This window comes from Rhinoraja longicauda, chromosome 27 (genome assembly GCF_053455715.1).
Source record: "Rhinoraja longicauda isolate Sanriku21f chromosome 27, sRhiLon1.1, whole genome shotgun sequence".
Classification (NCBI taxonomy): domain Eukaryota; kingdom Metazoa; phylum Chordata; class Chondrichthyes; order Rajiformes; family Arhynchobatidae; genus Rhinoraja; species Rhinoraja longicauda.
Window position 1 is genome coordinate 10,966,088 of NC_135979.1, and position 25,431 is coordinate 10,991,518.

The 25,431-nt window shown below is 42.0% G+C and overlaps 1 protein-coding gene across 2 annotated transcripts in view; it reads left to right on the top strand.

Annotated features, from left to right (window-relative positions):
* The first annotated feature begins 3,539 nt into the window (after positions 1-3,539).
* The window catches only part of cnksr1 (connector enhancer of kinase suppressor of Ras 1), a 77,324-nt gene continuing 55,432 nt past the window's right edge, over positions 3,540-25,431 (top strand). The window contains exon 1 of one of the 2 annotated variants that reach the window (XM_078422989.1): positions 3,540-3,558. In XM_078422989.1, coding sequence (XP_078279115.1) covers positions 3,552-3,558 — 7 coding nt within the window. In that variant the 5' untranslated portion in view covers positions 3,540-3,551. Of the gene's footprint in view, positions 3,559-13,423; positions 13,584-25,431 lie in introns of those variants that run through there. The other variant, XM_078422988.1, reaches the window with a different exon arrangement.

The window sequence follows — 25,431 nt, forward strand, 5'->3', positions numbered from 1 at the left end:
GGACCTCTTCTGGGGGAAGTATGACCTGTACAAAAAGGACGGGTTGCATCTGAACCCGAGGGGAACCAATATCCTGGCGGGGAGATTTGCTAAAATAACTGCGGAGACTTTAAACTAGTACGGTTGGGGGGAGGGACTCAAACACAGATAGCTAATAGGCAGTGTGTGAGGCAGGAGGCAGAAAAGGGAAACACTCAGACCCAATATGTAGGAGAGAAAGAAGGGAAAAGAAATAAACTGAGAATAAGAAATGATGGGTCCCTTAAATGTGTATATTTTAATGCTAGGAGCATTGTAAGAAAGGTGGATGAGCTTAGAGCCTGGATTGACATCTGGAAGTATGATGTTGTGGCGATCAGTGAAACATGGTTGCAGGAGGGTTGCGATTGGCAATTAAATATTCCAGGATTTCATTGTTTCAGATGTGATAGAATCGGAGGGGCAAGAGGTGGGGGTGTTGCATTGCTTGTCAGGGAGGATATCACAGCAGTGCTTTGGCAGGACAGACTAGAAGGCTCGATTAAGGAGGCTGTTTGGGTGGAACTCAGAAATGAGAAAGGTTTAGCAACACTTATAGGGGTGTATTATAGACCGCCAAATAGGGAACGAGAATTGGAAGAGCAAATATGTAAGGAGATAGCAGATATTAGTAGTAAGCACAGAGTGGTGATTGTGGGTGATTTCAATTTTCCGTATATAGACTGGGAATCACATTCTGTTAAAGGGCTGGATGGTTTGGAGTTTGTAAAATGTGTGCAGGATAGTTTTTTGCAGCAATACGTAGAGGTGCCTACCAGAGAAGGGGCAGTGTTGGACCTCCTGTTAGGAAATGAGATGGGTCAGGTGACGGAGGTATGTGTTGAGGAGCACTTTGGGTCTAGTGATCATAATGCCATTAGTTTCAATATCATTATGGAGAAGGTCAAATCTGGACCAAGGGTTGAGATTTTGGATTGGAGAAAGGCTAATTTTGAGGAGATGAGAAAGGATTTAAAAGGAGTGAAATGGAAATTGTTGTTTTATGAAAAGGATATAATAGAGAAATGGAGGATATTTAAAGGTGAAATTTTGAGAGTACAGAGTCTTTATGTCCCTGTTCGGTGGAAAGGAAAGAATAATAATTTGAAAGAGCCGTGGTTTTCCAGGGAAATTGGACACTTGGTTCGGAAAAAGAGGGAGATATACAATAAATATAAGCGGCAGGGAGTAAATGAGGTTCTTGAGGAATATAAAGAATGTAAAAGGAATCTTAAAAAGGAAATTAGAAAAGCGAAAAAAAGATATGAGGCTGCTTTGGCAAGTAATGTAAAAGTAAACCCCAAGGGGTTCTACAGATATGTCAATAGCAAAAGGATAGTGAGGGATAAAATTGGTCCATTAGAGAGTCAGAGTGGACAGCTATGTGCTGAGCCGGAAGAAATGGGGGAGATATTAAACAATTTCTTTTCTTCGGTATTTACCGAGGAGAAGGATATTGAATTATGTGAGGTAAGCGAAACAAGTAGAGTAGTGATGGAAATTAGGAGGATTAAAGAAGAGGAGGTACGGACACTTTTGAAGAATATAAAAGTGGATAAGTCTCCAGGTCCTGATAGGATATTCCCTAGGACATTGAGGGAAGTTAGTGCAGAAATAGCAGGGGCTATGACGGAAATATTTCAAACGTCATTAGAAACAGGGATGGTGCCGGAAGATTGGCGCATTGCGCATGTTGTGCCTTTGTTTAAAAAAGGTTCTAAAAGTAAACCTAGCAATTATAGACCTATTAGTTTGACGTCTGTGGTGGGAAAATTAATGGAAAAGATACTTAGGGACAATATATATAATTATTTGGATAATCAAGGCCTGATTAGAAACAGTCAACATGGATTTGTGCCTGGAAGGTCATGTTTGACTAATCTTCTTGAATTTTTTGAAGAGGTTACCAGGGAAATTGATAAGGGCAAGGCTGTGGATGTTGTCTATATGGACTTCAGTAAGGCATTTGACAAGGTTCCACATGGAAGGTTGATTAAGAAGGTTAAATCGTTGGGTATTAATAGTGAGGTTGCAAGATGGATTCAACAATGGCTGAATGGGAGATACCAGAGGGTAACGGTTGACAATTGTATGTCAGGTTGGAGGCCAGTGTCTAGTGGAGTGCCCCAAGGATCTGTGTTGGGTCCACTGTTGTTTGTCATTTACATTAATGATCTGGATGATGGTGTGGCAAATTGGATTAGTAAATATGCAGATGATACTAAGATAGGTGGAGTAGTTGATAGTGAGGTAGATTTTCAAAGTCTACAGAGAGACTTGGGCCTTTTGGAAGGGTGGGCTGAAAGATGGCAGATGGAGTTTAATGCTGATAAGTGTGAGGTGCTGCATTTTGGTAGGACAAATCAAAATAGGACGTACAGGGTAAATGGTAGGGAATTGAGGAATGCAGTGGAACAGAGGGATCTGGGAATAACTGTGCATTGTTCCCTGAAGGTGGAATCTCATGTGGATAGGGTGGTGAAGAAGGCGTTTGGTATGCTTGCCTTTATAAATCAGAGCATCGAGTATAGAAGTTGGGATGTAATGTTGAAATTGTACAGGGCATTGGTGAGGCCGAATCTGGAGTATGGTGTGCAGTTCTGGTCGCCAAATTATAGGAAGGATGTCGACAAAATGGAGAGGGTACAGAGGAGATTTACTAGAATGTTGCCTGGGTTTCAGCACTTAGGCTACAGAGAGAGGTTGAACAGGTTGGGTCTTTATTCTTTGGAGCGTAAAAGGTTGAGGGGGGACTTGATAGAGGTTTTTAAAATTTTGAGAGGGACGGACAGAGTTGACGTGGGTAGGCTTTTCCCTTTGAGAGTGGGGAAGATTCCAACAAGGGGACATAGCTTCAGAATTGAGGGACAAAGGTTTAGGGGTAACATGAGGGGGAACTTCTTTACTCAGAGGGTTGTGGCTGTATGGAATGGGCTTCCGGTGGAAGTGGTGGAGGCTGGCTCGATTTTATTATTTAAGAGTAAATTGGATAGGTATATGGATAGGAGGGGATTGGAGGGTTATGGTCTGAGTGCAGGTAGATGAGACTAGGTCAGGGAGAATGGTCGGCGTGGACTGGTAGGGCCGGACAGGCCTGTTTCCATGCTGTAGTTGTTATATGTTATATGTTATTACAAAGTATTATATTTTGGTAAGAAGAGGCGATATAAACAAAAGGGTACAATTCTAAAAAGATAACAAGAACGGAGTAATGTGCAGGTATGTGTGCATAATTTGTTGAAAGTAGCACGGCAGTTTGAGAAAGCAATTAAATATATACACAGGTCCCTGGCTTTATGAATTCTGGGATAGGTATAACAGTCAATATGAATCTTTATGGAAACCTCTGGTTGTACCATGGCTGAAGTACTGTCTTCATTTCTAGCCGCAACACTTTTGGAAAGATGTGGATGGTATGGGAGGTCGGAGAAGTGATTTACCAAAATATTTCCAGGAATGAAGGACTTTAATTATTTGGACAGACTGAACAAGCAGCGATTGTTCGCCCAGGAACAGAGAGATCTGCAAGAGGCATGAAAGGTAGAAACAGAGTAAATAGACAGAAACTGTTCCCCTTGGCAACGAATCAAGAACTAGGGACACAGAATGAAGGAGAGCAGAAAAACAAGCCAACACAAGGAAAAAATTGTTTTCACACAACAAGTGGACCGGGACTGGAATCTACTGCCACTAGCTTTCAAATGAAAGATGGATAAGGAAAGGAAAGAATTTTCAGTGTGGGGGGAAGGGTGGAAAATGGAACGGTTGCTTTGCTCTTGCATGGAGCTGGCACAGACTGTTATTTGAAATATCTGTAGCAATTATTGATACTTCTTGATACTTACAATATATTTTATACCTAAGACAGTGAAGCATAAGTAGGCTATTGAATAATACAATGATTGTTCATTTACTTTAATGATACTATCCTGTACTTAATCTTATATCCCATAATTCGCTTAATTCTATATCCAGAAATCTATTGTGCACAGGTACAATAAAAGGTGCTCAATTATCCTGTGTAATGAATTCCATGGCAGTGATTAAAACAGCCACACAATAATCCTGACACTAATTAGCAATCACAGAAAATTGTTCAGTGCACGAAATTTATTCAGCTCCCCAGTGAATTCAGAGGATACAATGAGATACCAATCATAAAAACACAGTAACAAATTACCTTCACAAACAGCTTGTCAAACTAGTTCTCTTATAACAGGATTAGTCACAACATGCTATGGGCAACAGTTTTAAAGTAATGGTTAACTCAATCTTTAATTCTCTCTTTTTATCAGCTATCGGCGTATAGGTTCCTCGTGTAGTTGCCCATTTATGATATACATCTTAAATATACAAAAAATGCTGGAAAAACTCAACGGGTCAGGCAGCATATCTGGAGAAAAGGAATAGGTGACGTTTCAGGTCGAGACCCTTCTTCAGACATATACATCCTGTTTGATTTTGGTTTGGATCCCCATTAACTCAGTAGATTCACTAAGAAATGTTTCCAGCAAACTGTTTTGGTTGTTTGTTTTGGTGAAAATTAAACTCAGTGTCTTTTCTTCAACTGCAGTGATGGCAGCTTAACATCTCCATCCTCACCTTTGAGTTAATCATCATTAAGGTCAAATGCACATCTGGTCAGTTGTACAGTCCAGATGTGCCCAAGCTGGTCAGTTTGGGCAGCACGTTGCACGGTGGTTGATTTGCTGCCTAACAGCACCAGAGACCAGGGTACGATCCCGACTACGGGTGCCGTCTCTATAGGGTTTGTACTGCTACCGCGTGGGTTTCCCCCGGGTGCTCAGGTTTCCCCCCACATTCCAAAGACGTGTGGGTTTGTAGGTTAATTGGCTTTGGTAAAGTTTGTAAATGTTCCCGAGTGTGTAGGATAGTGTTATTATCACTGATCACTGGTCAGTGGGCCAAAGGGCCTGTTTCCGTGCTGTATCCTAAACTAAACTAAAAGTTCAGATTCTGAGAACTCGAGCAAGAATCACGCTATTGGGAAGTTCAAGCTCTGCCAGGAGTTATCAATGGGAACAGTGAGATGTCCAGGAATTCTTCAAGCATGTAATTAGACAAGGCAGCGGGGAAAGCGAGCAGCAATGATAACATGAACAACAGCCACACCCATGAAATCATGCTAATCATAATTGTATCCAAACCTCAAAGTTCCAGGTGGTTTTAAAGAAGCTTTTCATTGTGAAGGAGTTTTGACTCTGATATGGTTGTGTTTCATGTGGCGGTTGTGCAACCAGTCACTGAGAGTGGAGATAGCATGGAAAAACACAGGACCTACCTTTTGCCAAGTGACGTGACCATTAATGGGTATCAAGGTAGGTTGGGGGAAGGAATAACAACTATGATCAGGAGGAACAGTTATCTCCAACAATCAGACCCAACTTTTCATTGTCTATTGGGACACCAACCATATTGCAGAATTTTGAGGGTGAGTGAGGCATATCAAAGATAACAACATGCTTGGAAAGCCAAATTGCCATATCACACCACATAGGATTTCAGGGAATGTAGGGCAAAGGATTAGGAGACAAAGGAGAAGATGGGGTTCCCTTTAAATGTACTTTTCTTTAGTTTAATTTTTTTATTTGTTTCTAAGAGCGATGATTCTAATGAACTTTTTAATTATTGCAATTTTTATTTATTACTTAAATGAATTGCCTCCATTTTAAGAGCTTATAAATATCACTGAATGTTCCATTGAGCTTTTGCTGCCAGCAAGTTTCCACCCTGATATTTGCTGGTTTCAAAGTTAGTCAGGAGTAACGCAGGGTCAGGATCACCTCACTGTTCCACTGGAAGCTCTGTGAAAATAATGCTGATATTGGGGATATGGGTGTGTGATTCAGAGGGGTACCTGCAATCCACAGCATTCCCATGTGCCTGATGCCCTTGAATGCTTTGCTCTGGATGGTGTTCAGCGACTTGAGTGTTATTGGAGCTGCAAATATTCCAGGCAAATGGAGAATGTTCTGTCAAACTGTAGATTTTTATTTTGTATTTTGTAGATAAGATTAGTGAGTCACGAGACAAGGCATGCTATAACACATCTGCAACCTGGTTGTGCAGTACAGTATTCATGTGAATGGTTGAGTTGAGTTTCTAGCCAGCATTTACTCTCAGGATCTTGATGCTGGGGTATGCAACAATAACAATGGAAGGTGGGAGACATTCCCTTGCTGGAGAGGATCAATGTCCGGCTTTTGTACAGAGCAAAATCTATTTGGAGAATGAAATAAAAGTTGTGTAGATCCACATCTACCTTTATGATGTGCGAAACTCAATGGTGAAGCAGCTGAAGATAGCTGGGCCTAGAATACTGGTTTTAGGACCTCCTGCTGAAATATCCTGAGGCTGAGATGATTGATTCCCATAAACCACAATCATCTGCATTTGTACAATGCATGATACCATTCAGGGGAGAGATTTTCCTTTGTGTTTACCAAGGTATTCAGATGCCACATTCAGTTAAATGCTGAGATGCCTCGTTATCAGAGGCTAATGACAGTTAATCTCAATTCATTGACTCAAAGTTGCAACAAGCGCAAAAAAGAGCTGTTCAGGCTTCGGGTCTGTGAGCACATTACTGTAAAGTGCTAGGTAATAGTCCTGTTGATGATAGCATCCATGAGTTTACTGACAGCGAAGTGCAGGATGACAAGGCAGTAATAAATCAGATTAGATATTTGTGAACAGGCCACCACTGGACAATTTACTACTTTGCTGTTTATTCATCAGTGTTATTGCTCCAGCGGAACTTATTAGCTAATGGTATTGCTTCCATTAGAGCAGAAACCTTCAGGTTACACAGGGAGTTGTTGGGGCCCACTGGTTTTGTCTCTACCTTAGACCAAAACATCATAGCACTAACTCAGTAGCACTAAGTTCCTGGGAGTGCAGATCACAGACAGTTTGACCTGGTCCCTAAAACACTGCATCTCTCGTTAAGAGAGCCCAGCAGCGTTTGCACTTTCTGTGGCTGGATGAGGAGAGCGCATCTCCCCCATCCCATCCTCACCACTTTCTACAGAGGCATCATAGAGAGCATACTGACTGTCTGGTTTGGGGACTGCAAACTCAGACTGGAAGTCCGTGCAGAGAGTGGTGAGGATGGCTGAGAAAACCATCAGGACTTCACTTCCTTCCATCCAGGACATTGCACACAGACGCTGCTCGACCAAGGCCAACAACATTATCAAAGACCCCACCCATCTCCATCACGGACTGTTCACCCTGCTGCCCTCTGGTAAAAGGTACTGCAGCATAAGGAGCAGAACAGCCAGGTTCGGTAATAGCCTCTTCCCCCGAGCCATCAGACTCTTGAATTCCCAATAATCCACCGCCATATAATTCAGTTATTTCTCTTTTTTTATGTGCGAGTTACTTATTTATTTTATTTTATCTATTTTATTATTCTGTGTTACATTGTGAGTCAGATGCAATGGAATTTCGTTCAAATATGCACTTGTCTGGTGTGTAGTTTTGAATGACAATAAAGTCTAATAATAATAATAATAATAATAATAATAATAATAATAATAATAATAATAATAATAATAATAATAATAATAATATGATACATCATGCACAATATTCCATCCTCCCCTTGCTGTCTACCATCGAAATAACAGTTCATTTTCTTTATTGGGACGTAATCTGCAGAATTCCATGATAATTGAAAACCTCAGCCATTATCGCCATCACATTAAACAGATTAATTCTGTCAATAAGATCAATTCAATTTACCCCATTATACTCAAGTTTATCTTAATATCTGTCAATCACACTAATCTCCTCATTATTCATGAATCAGGCCAAAATCCTCTTCATCCACCACTCAGTTCTAGTCTTCACTGTCTATAAAGAAACATTTCTTTCCAAAAGTTGAGTATCACCCTGATTCAATAACAGTTTATAATCTGTCCTTTCATCAAAAAGATCAAAAAAACATTGCCCATGATTAAGAATTTATTCCATAATGGATGAGTGGTGATGGGTGGTAGAGAACGTAGGGATGGATAGGGTAGTGTAACATTTGTCATGATGCCGGATCAGCAATGAACACACTGGCACACACAGTAAGGTAAACTCACCCAATAGGCTTTATTTCCTTCGACAAACAAGAGCATCTGGAATCATCCCAGCATATATATATATATAGCATTGAACAGTATGGCACAGGAACAGGCCTTTCGACCCACAATGTCTGTGCCGAATATGATACCAAGTTAAACTAATCTCCTCTGCCTGCACATGTTCCATGTCCCTCCATTCCCTGCATATCCATGTGCCCATCTAAAAGCCTATTGAATGCCTTCATCACTAATCTGGCAGCTCACCCATCACTCTTTGTGTAAAACACTAGCCCTGTACATCTCCTTTAAACTTTGCTCCTCTTACCTTCAAGCTGTGTCCTCTTGTCTTTGATATTTCCATTCTGAGAAAAAGGTTGTGGCTGTCTACTCTATTTATTTATCGATCATAGGAGACCCTAGATTGACCAGATCAGAATCAAATGACTGACTAGAATGAGTTTGAATTTACTCAAAAAGAATTGAGGAAGGTTTATAACCTAGTCATCGGCTGGCTGTACCACAGTGGCAATGCCCTTGATTTATAAAGTTCCCTTATGGGGCACGAAATTGATCAAAAGAAAGCAAGTTCACCCGGTGAATGAAATGAGATGCTTTAACTCAAAATTGCATTGGTTTCTTCAAACTCATCATTGGTATTTTCAATTCAGATTGTGGTAGATTACAGGTAGGCACAGAGTATAACGGGAGTGCCACGACCAGAAAGACTGCAGTAGTTCAAAAAGGTAGCTCACAAACACCTCCTCATGGGCACTTCAAGATGGGCAATCATGTTGGCCTTGAATAAATAAAAGAATCAGATTCAAAATAATTTCTCCCAAATTATGTAAAAGGCTACAAAAGGACTGCTCACTACAACATAGTTAGAAATTAAGTTGTCATTTATAAATTAAGTGTCTTGTTAATAATATAAGTTACAAAACCGGTAAATTACATCGTGTTGAGACAGATAAATCTTAAATTAAAGGCCTGCCATTTAGTTTCAAAGGGATTACAAACACATAATATAAATTAAATAATAGAAAACCATCAGTGTTTTCTATTGGGATAACAGACAGCTGTCAATAGGTACATAGAAATATAGCCCCCCGACAGGACATTACAAGATTCAGACCTACCTGGCATCCCTGATGTGTTGTGCTTCTGGTTTTAAAGTGCCTGTAAAGTACTGTCATTAATGTAATTTTTCAGATGTAACCACCCAGATTAATTCTACATCCTGTTCTTCAGGGCCAATCACGCCCTTCTTATCCTTTCTTGGCATCACCCCACCCTCCACACATACCTTTTCCATATCATCTATCCTTTCCAATCATTCAGCACCCTGGCACATATTTAACTGCCACCTTAAATATTTACGCTTTTTTTTGTCAATTGGGAAGTCTTTTCATCTATTTTCCCCAAATTATTTTTTGAATCTTATTTTCACTTTAATTCAAAAAGTGGAATTGGGATTATTCAAACAAAAATGTGCTGATGTGGTTATTAGAGAAATTCCATTTGTTTCCCGCAATGCTAATAGCTCATTGATGTCATTAAAAGTACCCCCTGTAGGTATGCATTATGCATTATTTGCAATATAAACAATATGCATTATTTGACATTACACCATTTTCTTTGAATTGACTTTAAATGGTGTATTATAAGTCTTGTCTCTCCCAAGGGTGAGGGCATGAATTTAAATTAGATTACTTTTGGAGAGGAGTTTAAACTGATGCACGCAAAGTTGAAGGCACTTCACACATGGCCTCTCCACTTTATACCAGCCATAACTGGTGGATCCAGAGTAGATCCATTCATCTGAATGGGCTTACAATAGTCAATAGACAATAAGTGCAGGAGGAGGCCATTCGGCCATTCGAGCCAGCACTGCCATTCAATGTGATCATGGCTGATCATTCTCAATCAGTACCCCGTTCCTGCCTTCTCCCCATACCCCCTGATTCCGCTATCCTTAAGAGCTCTATCTAGCTCTCTCTTGAATGCATTCAGAGAATTGGCCTCCACTGCCTTCTGAGGCAGAGAATTCCACAGATTCACAACTCTCTGACTGAAAAAGTTTTTCCTCATCTCAGTTCTAAATGGCCTACCCCTTATTCTTAAACTTTGGCCCCTTGTTCTGGACTCCCCCAACATTGGGAACATGGGTAAATGTATTAAGGGCTTGTCGACTTAGTTTGAAAAGTGAAGCTAAGCATTCGTAATTAATAATAACATTTATACTTTATATTAGCAAATCTGTTTTTTTTACATACCTGGAATATTTTAATTTTTAATATGTATTTAGTCAAGAGTGCTTTATTGTCATATATCCCAAAATAGAACAATGAAATTCTATTTTGAAAACAGCACGACGGGTATGTAAGTATTGTACTCAGTAAAATCAATAATAAACAACAAAAAAAGTTCAGTATTTATATAAAAGAAACAAACTGACAAATAAGTTAAATAACAATAATAATTGTTTTTATTGTTAACAATAATAAATGTTTTTGGATATCATTAATTATCTGAGACATTTAGAACAATAGAAAAGGTGTTTGACAGTAGAAGGTGTCAAAAGGTTTTCAGTTTAGTGTGGGGTAGGGCCTCTGATTTCCTGCTGCCTGAGATTTCATTCACCAGTCAGGGACTACGCTGCTGTGCTGAATGGCAGTGAGGTTTCACTTTCCATTATTAAACCTGCGGGGCCGTCAACGGTTCATGTGGCTGTGGGGATGATGTAGGGTGGAGGCACAAGATGCAGGTTGGAACAAACACAATCCATCCCAACCTATCACATTCTGTATGTCAATAACCAGATCTCTAAATTGTTTCTTTGTTTTTAACCTTTCTCCTGAAACCTAAAATGTTGCTTGCACACTAACTGTCTCCCAGGACTGAAATCCCTGCATGTAACCAACTGCAGCTCAGGGCCCATCAATGAGTCACCCACGCACAGAGGTTCCATTGAGGATCGGATAATGTGCCCGAGGCAGACCACGACAATATTTGCAATGGGAAGGGGTAAAGCAACTCCCAATTATGGCAGTGTATCAACATCTAATCAGAGGAAGTGATCATGTTGGGGGAATCTAGAACCAGGGACCACAGTTTAAGAATAAGGGGTAGGCCATTTAGAACTGAGATGAGGAAAAACATTTTCACCCAGAGAGTTGTGAATTTGTGGAATTCTCTGCCCTAGAAGGCAGTGGAGGCCAATTCACTGGATGCATTCAAAACGAAAATTAGATGGAGCTCTTAGGGCCAGTGGAATCAAGGAATATGGGGAGAAGGCAGGAACGGGGTACTGATTGTGGATGGTCAGTTATGATCACATTGAATGGCCTGCTTCTATGTTTCCAGTGCAGCACAGGAACAGGTCCTTCTGTGCCAAACATGATGCTAAATTAAACTAAACACGATCCATATCCCTTCATTTCCTGCATATTCATATAAATAACGGGTACATCGCTTAACTCTGTGGCACTCTGCTTAAAGCTTTGACCTATAATTCTGACATTTCCTCTTCTTCTTTGGTAACCCGACAATGGTTCTCTTTTTTACCGTCTAAGAACACATGACTGTGAGGATGGGCTTCTGGGTGGTTTTCATTTGATGCTAAATGAAAATTAAAAGAAAATTGCAGACGCTGAAAAGCTGAGATAAAAAGTGAAATTGCAGAAAACACAGCAGGTCAGAGAGCATCCGTGGAAAGAGATAGCTCTGCCCTCTAACTAGTAATTGAAGGCAAATTCTTCTAATAATTTCCGTGAACCAACCTTTGATCTTCATAGTATTGCACTCGGTTTCATCGAAGGTATCACAAAATGCTGGAGTAACTCAGCAGGTCAGACAGGAACTCGGAGAGTTGGAATGGGTGACGTTTCGGGTCGAGATCCTTCCTCAGTCTGAAGAAGGGTCTCGACCCGAAACATCACCCATTCCTTCTCTCCTACATGCTGCCTGACCTGCTGAGTTACTCCAGCATTTTGTGATACCTTCGATTTGTACCAGCACCTGCAGTTATTGTCCTACATTCGGTTTCATGTTGAATTTTCTCCAAGACTATGGGATGCACTGAGAGTGGATTCTTCCCACTTTCTGTGGAACACCAAATTAATTTTCATCCAATCATCCGAAATAGGACAAATATCTCTGGATAACAGGCATGCCTTCTTTTGGCACTACTGCTCAATCATTGAAGGTCATCACTCTTTGATCTTTCTCTATTGCCCTCTCTGACCGTCACTCCTGTTTCTTCCTCCCTTTGTTTCTCATTTTCTCTTGATGTGCTTTTCCCTGTGCATCTGATTTTTAATTTTCAAAAATAAAACTTTATTCAGAATAATAAATACATATAAAACAAAACGTACAAAAATTCCACATATATTCTCAGTGTCTCTACATATTCAACACACCTTTGGATAAAACAACCTTGTCACTCATGTGAAGGTAGACAGAAAAATGCTGTGTAAGGCAGCTTCTCTGAAGAGAAGAAATGGGTGACGTTTCGGGTCGAAACCCTTCTTCAGACCCACTTATGTGGCACCCTCAGGTGTTATCCCTCCCCTCCTTTCAATAGACAATAGGTGCAGGAGGAGGCCATTCAGCCCTTCGAGCCAGCACCACCATTCAATGTGATCATGGCTGATCATTCTCAATCAGTACCCCGTTCCTGCCTTCTCCCCATACCCCCTGACTCCGCTATCCTTAAGAGCTCTATCTAGCTCTCTCTTGAATGCCTTCAGAGAATTGGCCTCCACTGCCTTCTGAGGCAGAAAATTAATTCCACAGATTCACAACTCTCTGACTGAAAGCGTTTTTCCTCATCTCAGTTCTAAATGGCCTACCCCTTATTCTTAAACTGTGGCCCCTGGTTCTGGACTCCCCCAACATTGGGAACATGTTTCCTGCCTCTAACGTGCCCAATCCCTTAATAATCTTTAGTATAAGAAGATAACTGCAGATGCTGGTACAAATCGAAGGTATTTATTCACAAAATGCTGGAGTAACTCAGCAGGTCAGGCAGCATCTCGGGAGAGAAGGAATGGGTGACGTTTCGGGTCGAGACCCTTCTTATATGTTTCAGGGGTGTCCACGGGGGCGGTCTCTGCCCCTCAATGTCCAGCAGCTGAAAGACCCTGCAATGTAGAGCCTTGGCGTTGGCTTCAGTGAGTCTCAGTCTGGCTGTCACGGACACTTCCTTCTCCCTCGGGATCGACAGGGCACACCTTGGCTGACCAAGATTGGCACTGGCAGCGACCAATGTGGGAACCGCGGCCGCCTACCTGTTCGTGACGAGCGGCGGAAGAGGCTGAAGTTTTTGGGGGGTAGAGTCACCAGGAGTTCGGGCAAGTCGGCAACCTGTCGCCCACGGCACCGGGCTCTCCCCACCGACTCTACAGGACTACAGCGAGATGGAACCGATCAACAGCTGGAGCCCGCGAAGGGTGTCCCTGTGGTTGCAAGGTGAGGGAGACCGGGACCTGCAGAGAGGGAGGGACGAATGAGGGGGAAGTGGGCGAGTTCTTTCACCAAATACTTCTCTTTTAAGGAATGCGATCTGTTGTATTTTGTTCATCCCGGTGGGCGCTCCCTCGGAAAGGACGGTAAAGCGATTTGCAAATGCAATGTTGGGTAGATCGTGTCCTTGTCTCATAGAAACATAGAAAACATAGAAAATAGGTGCAGGAGTAGGCCATTCGGCCCTTCGAGCCTGCACCGCCATTCAATATGATCAGGGATGATCATCCAGCTCAGTAACCTGTACCTGCCTTCTCTCCATACCCCCCTGATCCCTTTAGTCACAAGGGCCACATCTAACTCCCTCTTAAATATCGCCAATGAACTGGCCTCAACTACCTTCTGTGGCAGAGAATTCCACAGACTCTCCCCGCTGGTCTGTAACCTGAGCCTTTCTTATTTAGCAAACCTCCAAGTTTGGAATGTTCGTGTTGTGTATTGCTACACTTGCACATGTTTATAATAATAAAGCAAAACCCGCCACATTCTGTCCAAAGGAAATGGTTCACCTTGACCAGCATTGAATGTCCATGTACTAATTCCTCTTCCTCCGGCTGCCTTTGGGTTTCACTTGACAAATAGGCCCCACATTGAGCAAGGAACTGGTGGTGGTAGTGCCACCCATCTAGTACAGAAAAGCATAGTACTTCATCTGGCCCCAGACCAGATCGGATGTTGTCTTTGAAGTCACTTTCACCCTCTGGGTTGGAGAAAAATTAAACGTGGAACAAGAACTCAATGTTCAGTGTACGATGTGGATATCCCAAACCTACTGTCTCTGGAATTAACTTCCATCAAGATTCCAGTCACAGTTGTGGCATCTATTTACAGTCCTTTGTGTAACAAAGCAGCCACTTAACGTTCAGTCTGAAGAAGGATCCTAACCTGAAACCTTAGTCAGAGGGTGGTGAATCTGTGGATTTCTTTGCCACAGGAGGCTGTCGAGGCCAAGTCAATGGATATTTTAAAGACAGAGAAAGATAGAGTCTTGATTCGTATGGGTGTCCGGGGTTGTGGGGAGATGGTAGGAGAATGTGGTTAGGAGGGAGAGATGGATCAGCCATGATTGAATGGTGGAGTAGACTTGATGGGCCGAATGATAGAGCTCTTAATGATAGCGGAGTCAGGAGGTATGGGGAGAGGGCAGGAATGGGGTACTGATTGGGAATGATCAGCCATGATCACATTGAATGGCTCGAAGGGCCGAATGGCCTACTCCTGCACCTATTGTCTATTGAATGGCCTAATTCTGCTCCTTTCACTTATGACCTATCCATGTTCTCCAGAGATGCTGCCTGATCCGTGGAGTTACTCCAGCATTCTGTGGCTTTTTTCACTGAAGGTTCATGATTAGTATTGGCTTTGAACCAACAAAATCTGTGGGTCAATCTGTTTTGTGTTTTTGGTGCTCAGAATCCGATGCGTTTGTCACCAATAGATGTATGGTTGGAAGAAAGTTTAGTTGATAAACTAATTCTGATCAACAGGTAGTGTTGAAAGGCTAAACGTTAATGTGGCCATAAGGAAGGATGAACCCAATCACAACCTGCTAGTCAATCATCAGCAGAGAGATTGTAGCCACATGTTTGGTGTGGACATTGAGGGCCGAAGGGGCTGTTCCTGTACTGCATTGGTCTATGTAATGTTTAGTAATAATTTGCTCATTTTGCACTTTGCCAAGATCGTTTGGCTCAATAATTCATTTAATGGCTTGATCCAAATAAGCACAAAGGAGCTGAATTCTACAAGTGAAAGGAAAGTGATTCATCTTGATGTTTAGACAGTGTTTGTCCTTATGATGTCAAGGAGCCTGAGTAAAACTGAAGTCACAGGAAACAAAGGTGTCTTTCCATTGACTGAAATAAGCGAGTTCGGTATCTCGACTGAGCATGGTCATAGGTCGCAGGGGCAAAACATTCTCGCTGGCTGATCTGCTGCTTGTATACAGATCTGCGTTTCATCCGTATTTTCCAGCTTTGCTTTGTAGAGGTAAGAAAATACTACTTTAAAAAATATTAATTAGATGTATTTATGGTTAATTTGTACAAGACTACGATGATTTTGTAGGTTTTATTGCGTTATGCTTCGGTGAGTGAGCGATATCGTTACGGTTTTCGTTTGCATTGTACCTTGTACCGCAGCTGCTCCTCAAGCGGGAATACGTTGCACTTCCCAAACCATGAGTTATTCTTGGTTTTCCGGATTGTCGGCGATGCAAAAGAAAAACCAACATTTGAGTGAATGAAATGCTGCTTTGTGCGGGCGGTGGCTACAGTCCGGAATGTCAATGGATGACCACGGTAAACTTGAACAATAGACAATAGGTGCAGGAGTAGGCCATTTGGCCCTTCGAGCCAGCACCACCATTCAATGTGATCATGGCTGATCATTCTCAATCAGTACCCTGTTCCTGCCTTCTCCCCATACCCCCTCACTCCGCTATCCTTAAGAGCTCTCTTGAATGCATTCAGATAATTGGCCTCCACTGCCTTCTGAGGCAGAGAATTCCACAGATTTACAACTCTCTGACTGAAAAAGTTTTTCCTCATCTCCATTCTAAATGGCCTACCCCTTATTCTTAAACTGTGGCCCCTGGTTCTGGATTCCCCCAACATTGGGAACATGTTTCCTGCCTCTAAAGTGTCCAACCCCTTAATAATCTTATATGTTTCGATAAGATCCCCTCTCATCCTTCTAAATTCCAGTGTATACAAGCCTAGTTGCTCCAGTCTTTCAACATACGACAGTCCCGCCATTCCAGGAATTAACCTAGTAAACCTACGCTGCGCGCCCTCAACAGCAAGAATATCCTTCCTCAAATTTGGAGCCCAAAACTGCACACAGTACTCCAGGTGCGGTCTCACTAGGGCCCTGTACAACTGCAGAAGGACCTGTTTGCTCCTATACTCACCTCCTCTTGTTATGAAGGCCAACATTCCATTGGCTTTCTTCACTGCCTGCTGTACCTGCATGCTTCCTTTCAGTGACTGATGCACTAGGACACCCAGATCTTGTTGTAAGTCCCCTTTTCCTAACTTGACACCATTCAGATAATAATCTGCCTTCCTATTCTTACCACCAAAGTGAATAACCTCACACTTATCCACATTAAACTGCATCTGCCATGCATCCACCCACTCACACAACCTGTCCAAGTCACCCTGCAACCTCATAGCATCTTCCTCACAGTTCACACTACCACCCAGCTTTGTATCATAGCTGCTGTTCGTGCAGCGATTAGACAGTTGCAGAGGTCAGCATCCAGCGGAGCGGTTTGTCTGATCAAACCCTCCCTATATTATCACCTGGTAGACACAAAATGCTGGAGTAACTTACCAGGACAGGCAGCATCTCTGGAGAGAAGGAATGGCTGATGTTTCAGGTCGAGACCCTTCCTGTATCAACGAAGCAAAAAAGCAATAAAACCTACAAAATCATCGTAGTCTTGTACAAATTCACCAAAAATTCACAAAAATACATGCTCAGTCGAGATAACAAACTTGCTTATTGTATCTTGCATAGAATAAAAGGGCCGAAGTTGGAGGCCAATCACCAGCTTAGCCAGCTTTCAACAGCTTCAAAAAACAGGCTTTCATCCACTGGGAGAATATCGCTGGCATGATTAGTAAATTTTTAAGATGGCACGAGTGGTCTCGTGGATTGAGAAGGAAAATAACTGCAGATGCCTTAAACTCCTCGACCCTGGAGAAAAGACTCTCTCTGCCTCTCGTGAATTTATACACAACTGTAAGGCCACACCCCCGGCCTACACTCCAGGGGTAAAATGATCCAGACTCCTCTTCTAACTTAATCCACAGATCCAGCAACATTCCCTCTTTTTGTGCACCTTTTCCAGGTTAGTGACATCCCTCCAGGAGCAGGGCAACCTGAACTGTAGACAGTACTCTGAATGTGGCCTTGCCAACATCTTGTATGGCTGTAACCACTTCTCCCAACTCCTGTACTCGCTACCCTGCATGTAGAAGGCAAGTGTGTCACCACCATGTCCACCTCGCTACCCTGCATGTAGAAGGCAAGTGTTTCACCACCATGTCCACCTATGTCATTACCTTCAAGGAAATATGTACTGGCACCCTAGGCCTCTCCTACAACACTCTGCAGGACCATTCCGTTTTCTGTGCAAGTTCTTTTCCTTGCAAAATACAACACCTTGCATTTATCTGAATTAAACTCCATCTACCATTCCTCGGCACAGTTCAACGAGATCCCATTGTACATGTAATTAACCACCTTCTCAATCCACTATCGAAGGTATCACAAAATGCTGGAGTAACTCAGCGGGTCAGGCAGCATCTCTGGAGAGAAAGAATGGGTGACGTTTCGTGTCGAGACCTTTCTTCAGACTGATGGATAGATCTCCCTCTATCTATATTCTGATGTTTGCACACATTCTGCCTGAAAGGCTTGGCAGATTATATATTCTACAGTATAGCAAACTCTCTGAACCTTGGGGATGATAGCATGGTGCAGAATATAGACCAATTATCTTCAAATGTGCACACAATTTTGCATCTCCAAGCAATTGAATGGACACAGTTGGATAGGCCATGAAGAATTCTTGCAGTAAAGGGGGTTAAGGAGTAAAAGGAAGAAATATTTCATTTTCAAATACCAATAAAACTCTACTCTTACAGACACAGTGAACTTTATAGAATCCTTGGGAAATCAGCATCCTTGTGAAGACAGAGAATAGAAACAATTTTAGAGCAGGAGGAATTGTATTCTTCAAACCTGATTCTCCACAGAAATTGTTAAAACCCACATTCCCTGCATTCAAACCCATGGTCACCATGAATAATTTGCCAGGCTTAACCATCTATTTCCTATCTTATTTTGAGAATAAAGTGATCATTGTAAAAATACCCATTTTCCACATAAAACCTATTGAAATGTACCTCCATTCTTTCCCCTGGTACATTACTATTTCTGCAGTCCTTCTCCATCACCTATGGTCCTCCTACTTCCTACCAGTCCATATCAATCAGCTAGCCCAACTGCATTATGCTGAGCACAGGTTCAAAGGCAAGTATTCTGCAGCACGTGCCTGCCTCCTGACTCCCCAGTACCATCCATCATTTTCAGCCACAACTTCCCAGAGAAAGCCCAGGACAAAGCAACCCCACCCACCAATATAATTATCTGTAGAAAGAGAAACCAGCTATTGTTTCAGGCTGGCAACCCTTTCAGTCAGAGAGTTGTGAATCTGTGGAATTCTCTGCCTCAGAAGGCAGTGGAGGCCAATTCTCTGAATGCATTCAAGAGAGAGCTAGATAGAGCTCTTAAGGATAGCGGAGTCAGGGGATATGGGGAGAAGGCAGGAACGGGGTACTGATTGAGAATGATCAGCCATGATCACATTGAATGGCGGTGCTGGCTCGAAGGGCCGAATGGCCTCCTCCTGCACCTATTGTCTATTCCTCAGAACTGCACAGTGATTGAGTGAATCTCATCACTCACAGTTATCTTTGACAGAAACCTCCAACCTCAAGCCTATGCGACCCCTAGAAATATGTTTTGGGGATTGGCATTACCTGCAAGATCCCCTCCAAGAATATTGTCCTGAACTTCCACAAGTGTACGGTAGAGTACATATTGACTGGTTACATCACGGCTTGGTTCTGCAACTGAAATGCCCAGGAATGAGGAGATTCCAAAAAAAGAGGTGGATGTCAGCTGATCTGTCATGAGTACTGACCGCCCCCCTCCCCACCACCAAAGGGATCTAGAGAAGGAGTGGTTTCAAAGATTCACACCACCCTGACTTCATTTCATTCCTACCATTGGGAAGAAAGTCCAGGAGTCTGTGACCACCATATTCAAGAATAGCTTCTTCCCAACAACCATCAGGCTCTTGAACACCACAAAACACTAACTAAAGTATGAATCATGGACTTTGGTTGCGCTAAGAACTTTGGGCATTTTTACACGTATATTTGGGGGTATTATTAATTTATTGATATTTTTGTTTATTATATGTTACCATGAGCCTGTTATGTTTACAGGCCTGTTATGCTGCCGCAAGCAAGAATTTCAGTTTTGTAGTTTGTACATACAACAATTAAACATTCTTGACTCTCTTGGCGTTACACAACACATTCACAAACATAATCAACATTCGTTTATTGTCGTTGCGTCAAAACACTAGACCACCCAACCTATCGGTCCTGTTGAAGAACATTCATCATAAGACTTATATTGCTTCAAGAAGGTAAAGATTACCTATTCAAAGACATTTAGGAATGGGCAATAAAATGCTGTCCTTTCCTGTCACAACCACAGTCCATAATGAACATACTGTGTAACTAGTCACATTGATTTACTTTCATGATGATGACTGACTTAACCTCTGATCTATCTCCTCAATGGTTGACAGTTACTTCAACACACCCTCCATTACAATGAAACATTTCTTCTCTAAACCACAGAAGGAACTCTATAAAAAAAGACATATCATTCCTGAGGGTATGGCTTCCAGGTGGCAGAGGTGCGTGACGTACTGTTAAAGCAGTTTTGGTAAATTGCCACAATGTACCATAGAGATGGTAAAGTCTGTTGCCTTAGTGCATAGTCTGGTTAGATAGATTGAGCAGGTGGCCTTCAAGCAGGCTGATCTGTGCTGGAGAATTTTGAGTGGGAGACACAAGAAATTGCAGACACTGGAATCTTGAGCAAAGCAAAGTGTTGGAGGAACTCAGCAGGTCAGGCAGCATCTGGGGAGAGAATGGAAAAAATTTTTTTAAAAATTAATGGGGGGTCAAGGCCAGGAAAGTCCCTGTAGCATCCTAATGTTTAGGGCGAGATTAGATATGTATTCATCCAAGTGGGTGGGAATATTCCATCATCTTACTGATCTGTTTGTTCCTTGTAGTTGATGGAAATCATGTCAAGCCACTGGTTACAGAAAAAAACAGAATATGGCACATACTTGCACTTAATTGTTTCAACTAGTGGATACCTTGGGCTCATGGTCAACGGCGATGCTCAAAATGCCAATGGAGACCTTAGGGTCTATATATTGTTAAGCATCACTGCCTTGCACCTGCACACCAAAAAACATTACAGTACTCGCTACTATTTTGTCAGATGAATGGCAGAAGCTTTGCTACACACAGAAACCAGACCCAGAGAGTGGTGATCCTGCGGAACGCACTGCCACAGTTGGTGGTGGAAGCCAAGTCATTGGGTATTTTTAAAGCGGAGACTGATTGTCTGTTGATCAGTAAGGGTTACAGGGAGAAGGCAGGGGAATGGGGTTGAGAGGGAGCAATAGATAGGCATCATCGAATGGCAGAGCAGACTCGATGGACCAAATGGCCTAATTCCACTCCTATGTCTAATGATTTTATTTATGAAACGCACTGCTCCACTATTTGGAGAAGTGAAACTGAACACAACTATTATTTGTTTATTAACTTTCAGGATCCGAGTGCCATGACAAGGCCAACATTTATTGCCTATCCCCAAGTGCTCCTCGAGGTGGCAGTCAGTTATCTTGAATTGCTGCAGATAGGAAGTTAAGAAACATCTCCACTTTGGACAACCAAATTGTTAATGTAAATAACGAACAATAGTGGATCAAGCATTGATCCCTGTGGCAGGGTACTTGTTACAGACCTCCAGTCTGGGAAACTAATCTTATACCACCACTTTCTGTATCCTACTTTCAAGCCAATGTTGTATTTAATTGGCCGGCTCTGCCTGGATGCCATCTGATCTAATGTTCCAGACCAGTCTACCATGTGGTGCCTTGTCAATGTTCATGTAGAAAATATCCACCACTTTACCCTCATCAATCACTTGGTCACCTCTCAAAAAATACAATCAAATTCATGACACATAATTTCCCATGCTTACAATGCCTAATCAGTCCTTGCTTTTCCAAATGGATGTATATCCTTTCTCTCAGAGTCCCTTCTGACAACTTGCCCACCTCCATGATAAGGCTGTAGTTCCCTTGCAGCCTTTCTTAAATGGAGGCACAACATTAGCCACCCTTCAGCACTTCACCATGGCTATTTACATTCAGCTCATGCTTAATTAAAAGGAATTTCACACATGCTGTCTGCAGAGTGCTTCCTTCTCACCACTCGCTTCAATTCTTCAGAAAACTTTACCATTTGAAGCAAAGAGGTTAAGCTAATTGCTGGGATATTTTTGTGAATGGCAACAGAGGAGCTGCCAAATCCAGCAGAATTTAGGAGTTTGGCCTATGCAAACATAAGCATTAAGGTGTAAATGTTTCATGTATCCATCAAAGTCATTGTGTAAGGATTCTGGCATGAAGTGATTGTTTACTTATTAATTGTATTTAAAAGCTCTTACTAGTGGCAAAATAAACATTCAAACATGGCCTAATATAGTTATCAAATAGTACATTGTGTTATGAGTTGGGATTTTCCTTTGTGTAGTCTTCTCTGCTGCGCTAATAGCAAAGACTACGAGAATTATTTGATAAATTACAACAGCAGTCAACTGAAGTAAGTCTTGCTGTTAAAATGCTGGAGAACAGAGGAGGGATGCGGAAAATATTCACTGCATGGGCAGGTTTGTACAAGTTAGACCAAAATTCTTGTGCTATTCACAACTTGAAATTAGTCATAAAACCAACAGTCACCAAACTAATATACTGTTAAGATAAACTTTTAATTATTCATGTTAATTGCTGGAATCCCAGAGTACCTTCAAATGACTTGGTCCTTGGCGTTGAACAGGGATTGCATTGTTACCCTTCAGTCGGCCTTCAGAATTTTAGCCATTCTCTGGAAGTCATCCTAAATTGTGACCTGGAGTTTGTGCTGTTAAATCTATCAATTTCTTTCAATTCGAATATAGAACAGTTACACAAGAACAAAGCTGCAGATACACACATTGAGCCAGAAAATGAAAGTATGTGATTCTTCTCAGAATCTTTTTGAGGACTTCATGATCCACAAAAGCCATTCTGTGATAATTTGATTCACAGTGTGCGGTGCTAGAATTTGCATTGGAAATTGCTAAAGTAATGGGACCAAAGATTTGTGTTTGCTTTGCATTAAGGTCACGTGCTTCAATGCTCGCAGCTAAAAACATCAAGTAGAGCTCATCTCCAGAAAAAAAGATCTAACCTTGTATTAACATTCAAAATTCAATGTTGTTACTTTTACTGTATTGCACACCATTATGTACCTGATCAAAAATATGACTGGATTAACCACATAAATGCTGTTGTGGCAAGACCATATCAGAACCTAGGTTTTCTGCAAAGCATAACATGCCTCTTGACTCAAAGCATAACATGCCTCTTGACTCTCCAGAACCTTTCCACCATTTACTGCGGACAAGATATGAGCATGGTAGTATACTTCCTACTTATCTGGATGCATTGAGCAAGAGTAATAACATCTAGGACAAGGGATATCTCTTAATTAGCATTGTGTGCGATGCACTAAACATTAATTTACAACATTGACAGCATACAATGGTTGAAGTATTGAAGGGTTGCCTCCCGGTGAGCCGCGGTAACGAGAGCAGGCACGGGGAAGTTGCCGCTGAGCACAGCCTCTGCTCGCACTGGAAAGGAGGGAAACGGACCGCGAGCCGTAAGCAGACCGGCGGTGGGAAACTGGGCGTGGGGTCGACGGTGGACACTGGAGGAAAAGCCAACTGCAGGCCCAGCTCACTCAAGGAGGGTAGGCTGCCAACCCCGGCCCCTGCTCGGCCCGTGGATCCGGAATCGGAGTGTGGGTGGACGGAGATGGCGGCAGACGGTGGACAAATGGCCCAGTGAGAGGAACTGAGGGGGGGGGGGGGTTTACTTTCCACACCCTTGAGGTCGGCTGCGGGAGGTGCCTCCCCCCCAAAAATATACTCCCAACACTTCCTCTATAGCAAGCGGATGAAGTGTTATTTTGATAAATAAATGTGTTCTCTTTGTAATCCTGGTTACTCTCCCAGTTAACAATAATTAAAGGACATTAACCTTTCTGTCTGCATTGTGGATGTGATTCGGATACATAAAGGTGTGTCTTCCACATGTGCATTCCCCTCCATTCTTCAATAGTGACGGAATTTCGCTCTGCATTCTTTTGGAAAATTGACTGCATAATCTTTAAACATATGTTTGGCATTTGGAATGCAATTTACAGCTGGGTTACCACTTTTGAAGGCATATATACAATATCGACTACACAGAGCCAGACGAGCTCCATTTTGTCTATGATGTGTAACACTTTTGGAGTACATAGGGGGAAATGCTGAGCAGCATCAATATTCTGAAACCGTAGGCTGGCTCCAGTAGAAGAGAAAATGCATGATCTCTGGGTTTGGATTTAGAATGAGCTGTGGAAAGGTTGCAGCGTGATTACTTGAAACAAAGGCGAATTTAGTACCACTGTTTATTGGACTCTAGAGGGATAAATAATTCAACACAAAGCAGTAATGCGAAAAATTGAGCACAACTTACATGAAGCTGAGAGCAAATGCCATTCCTGATCTAATGTACTGACTAACTGCTCTGAAAGATTTATTCTTGCTTACATGTTTTCAGACTAGTACTTGCAAATAGTATTTCCCAGCTTAACTGAAAAATGTTAACCTTTTTTCAGTGCCAACAATATTGGTTGTTCATGATGTAAATCACCTGACATTGTCCTAATTCATTGCATGTACGACTGCTGTTAAATTAAAAATTAACCCCATTGGAAACACTGGGAATCAGTTCGATTATGAGAATGTCTTAGCAAAGAGTCATTTTGTCTGACTTGGAAAATTGTTTGCTCTGGAGTCTTGTATCATAAATATTTATATGTCAGCTTGGCTCTGTTGGTATTCTTTCAAATGAGCCAGATGTGAGCAAATAATTTAGTGGTAATGCAGTGCACGGAAATGGGAGGGCTAACGACCCACCAGTAGTGATGAGGATTGGTCAAATATTTTCAAGGCAAGTTGATATAGGATTCAGATGGGAATATTCAAGTGGTTTTGTCCCCTGCGCCTGAATTCCTTTTCCTCATTGGTAGTAAAGGTTGAGGGTTTGGGAGGTTGCTGTCAAATTGATAGCGAGTATTTGAAGTATATATTTTACAGGTGTTATCTACTCAAGATTATCTAGCCTCTGTTTTCTGGTATTCAAGCAACTGTCTAGTTGAGCTTGTGATCAATACTGACATTCAGCATGCTGATGGTGGAGGTTCTTGTAGATGGTCATGGCATTGGACATCAAGTGCAAGTTGGTAGATTGGCCCTTTTTTGAAGGTGGTCATTACCTGGCACTCATTCTGGCTGGATGTTTCTTGTTATTCCCTCCTGACTATTGTATTAGAACACGGAATGTTGCCTGGTCTAATGTGGTTCCATCAGCCAATGTTACAGTTTTCTCTATCAAAAATAGTGATTCGTATTAATCAGTACCCAGCCAGAGCACCTGGAGCTGAATACAAGGAGTCACGAGCACAGGTGAACCAGATTGTCTTGCTCGTATTCCACAGCTTGATTTGAGTATTAAATTACTGACCATGTCTGAGTAGCTACATTTATTTATATATATACTTCACACATATGAAGTTATCTTTCCACAATAACAAGAGAAAATGTTAGAAACACTCAGTGGTTAAGTCAGCATCTTGATCTTGAGGAAAGAGAAATTAAATTGTAGTTTCGGGTCAACCCTTTATTGCAGCCAGGAAAATGTGAAACCAATGAGACAATGATTGTGTACATTTGCATAACACGAAAGAGAATATTTTTGGTGGGGTGAGGCCAGGGTTACCAAGGTGATTCCACTGTTTATGGAACC